The sequence below is a fragment of the Capra hircus genome, chromosome 4 (assembly GCF_001704415.2).
Source record: "Capra hircus breed San Clemente chromosome 4, ASM170441v1, whole genome shotgun sequence".
Lineage (NCBI taxonomy): Eukaryota > Metazoa > Chordata > Mammalia > Artiodactyla > Bovidae > Capra > Capra hircus.
The window spans coordinates 13,232,395-13,235,392 of NC_030811.1; the positions used below are offsets into that span (position 1 = coordinate 13,232,395).

General features: G+C 41.4%; 1 protein-coding gene across 1 annotated transcript; it reads right to left on the minus strand.

Annotated features, from left to right (window-relative positions):
- Nucleotides 1,215-2,147, minus strand: LOC102187456 (olfactory receptor 2A2-like). Its single transcript, XM_005679569.2, has 2 exons — nucleotides 1,896-2,147; nucleotides 1,215-1,850 (listed from the first exon to the last, which is right to left on the minus strand). The coding sequence occupies exons 1-2, from the start codon at nucleotides 2,145-2,147 to the stop codon at nucleotides 1,215-1,217; spliced, it is 888 nt and encodes a 295-aa protein (XP_005679626.2).

Genomic DNA, 2,998 nt, shown 5'->3' on the forward strand with positions numbered 1-2,998 from the left:
GTCTGTTGTTCCATGTCCAGTTCTAACTGTTGCTTCCTGACCTGCATATAGGTTTCTCAAGAGGCAGGTCAGGTGGTCTGATATTTCCATCTCTTTCAGAATTTTCCACAGTTTCTTGTGATCCACACAGTCAAAGGCTTTGGCATAGTCAATAAAGCAGAAATAGATGTTTTTCTGGAACTCTCTTGCTTTTTCGATGATCCAGTGGATTTTGGCAATTTGATCTCTGGTTCCTCTGCCTTTTCTAAAACCAGCTTGAACATCTGGAAGTTCACAGTTCACATACTGGATACACACAATTATACGCTTGTGCAAACACAGAGAGTATACAACACCATGACTGAAATCTTACATAAGTGATGGACTTTGGGTGATAATATTGTGTCAATGCAAGTTGATGAATGATAATAAAGGTACCATTTTGTGGAGAGAGAGTGATATGGGGGACATTTTGTGTGTGCAGAGGCAGGGGGTAAATTGGGTATATCTGTATCTTCCACAACTCTTCTGTGACTCTAAAACTGCTCTAAAAAGTAAAGTTTATTACAGTACATAATAATGGGCAAAAGATACAAAGAGATATCTTGCCAGAAAAGATATACAGATGGTAAGGAAGCAGGTGCAAACACATTCAATATCATATGTCATCAGGGACTCTCCCATCACAACGAGATAACACTACACATCTACCTTAATTGTGAATATTTAAAAATCTCTGTGTAAGTGTAAAAAGTTGGCGCTTGCTATGTTTCTTTGTGGTCCCAACAAGGAGTCCAAATTGCCTTTCCCACGAGTGCTGTAAGTCAGGCATGACAGAAAACAAGCCTACAGGCTTCCTGCCCCACCTGAAAAGCTAGAAAGGATAGGCACGGGCCTATCTTTTTCTCTCTCTCCTGCAGGAGAGCTGGGAGTTGGGAATTTTTTCCAGATCCTATCACTGGAACAGGGAGGAGAAGGAGGTCTGGTGAGTCAAAGGCCACACATTCGCCTAAAAGCTTCACTGTATATCTTGTTGGCTTTGTCCTAGTCTGGGGTGCTGCAAACTCTGTGTTTTCTAGTGTCCCCACGACAGCACTTAGATCTATGTTGTCATCTCCATGGAGGAAGGGGGGCTTGGGGTTCCTATTCTGGCATCTTGCTGATGTGATTGAGAATTCTCATCCTTAAGTCATGCATTGTGTTGGAAATTTTCTAAACCATAAATCTGCCCTGCGTCACACTGTCGTCCTTTTCTGCAGTGCTCTGTGGAAGGCAGCCTTCACTTGAGCATTCCTTAGACTGTAGACGAGGGGGTTCAGTAATGGGTTGAAGAAGGTGTAAAACAGGAAAAGGATTTTCTGCGGCTCCTCTCGATTACTGTCATCAGGGATCATGTACACCATCAGGACTATGCCAAAGTAGAACCCAACCACACAGAGGTGGGAGGAGCAGGTGGAGAAGGCTTTCTTGCGGCCCTCCTTTGACTGGATCTTCAGGATGGCCCAGAGAATTCGCATGTAGGAGACCAGCACCAGGGAAATGGGAGCAATTAAGATAAACACACCATCTGCAAGGAGGAAAATGTCATTGATCCAGGTTTCTCCACAGGTCACTTTGAGGACAGATCGGATTTCGCAGAAAAAGTGGTTTACCTTCTGGGGCCCACAGAAGGGCAGCCGTAGAAACAGACTTACTTGGACTATGGCCAGGGAAAATCCACACGCCCAGCAAGCGATGGCCAGGAACGAGCACACCCTCCAGTTCATGATGACCGTGTACTGCAGTGGGTGGCAGATCGCCACAAACCTGTCATAGGACATCACCACCAAAGTCAGGCACTCTACAGAAGCAAAGGCCAAATAGGAAACCATCTGCATGGTGCATGAGAAATAGGAGATGGTTTTCTTGTGTTTCACTAGGTTTTCCAACATATTGGGCAAATGGCTGGAAGCATAGGCTACGTCAGTGATGGCCAGATGAGATAGGAAGTAGTACATGGGGGTGTGCAGTCTGCGGTCAAGCGAGATGAGTCCCAAGATCATGCCATTTGCCAGCAGGTTGAAGGCATATAACAGGATGAAGATAGCAAAGAGGAGCAATTCCATGTCTTCACTGAGCTGAAAGCCCAGTAGGATGAATTCTGCAACCCATGATTGGTTGCCCTCCATTCCCACAGGCAGTCTCTAAGGGACTGAAGTGTGATGGGAAGGTCAGAGCTGGACAGCAAGGAAAACCAGAGTTACTTACAGGAAGAGAATTTGGAGGATGCCTGTGTTCTTGACACTATATCTCTGAGTTGTTGTTTTTTTTTTTAATTTCAGTGCTTCTTTTCCTTTTTTATTATTATGAAGTAATTCAAATTTTCAGAAAATATCAGAACATATAAACAAACCTAGTATATACATTTTATCAGTTTTAATGTTTTTATCATTTTTTTTACTCTGTATGTATTTTGTTGATTTTCTGTGGACCACATAAAGGAAACCATAATGTCAACACATCCCTAAGCTGTTTATTATCTCAGAACAAGGATATTCACTAATTTATTTTCATTATCTTTACCAAAGTCAGGAGATATGACACCAATGATTCCCTATTCTAGGTACAGATTTCAGCATCTCTGGTCTAAGATTCAAATCCAGTATCACATAAAATATTTTATCTCCTCTAGTCTGAAATAGTTACTCTTTCTGGCCTTGCCAGTGATATTTTTGGAGTATGAGCTCTTGTTTTGTATGTCTCTCAATTATGATTTTTCCATTGATTGCCCGTAATTTAAGTTCAAATTTTTTTTAGAAAAGAAACATATTAAAACCTTTAATTTGAATACACATACAGATAGTGCTAATTAATCTCAATATAGGTAATACTAATGTGGATTAATTGGCTGAGGTGGTGTTTCCAAATTATCTTTATTATAAGGTTATTAGTCCATAATTTTTAAGTTCTTTCTTCCTTCTGGCTTAACAAATTATCCTATACTCATCTGTGTAGTCTCTGTGGGCATCTTCTATCACTG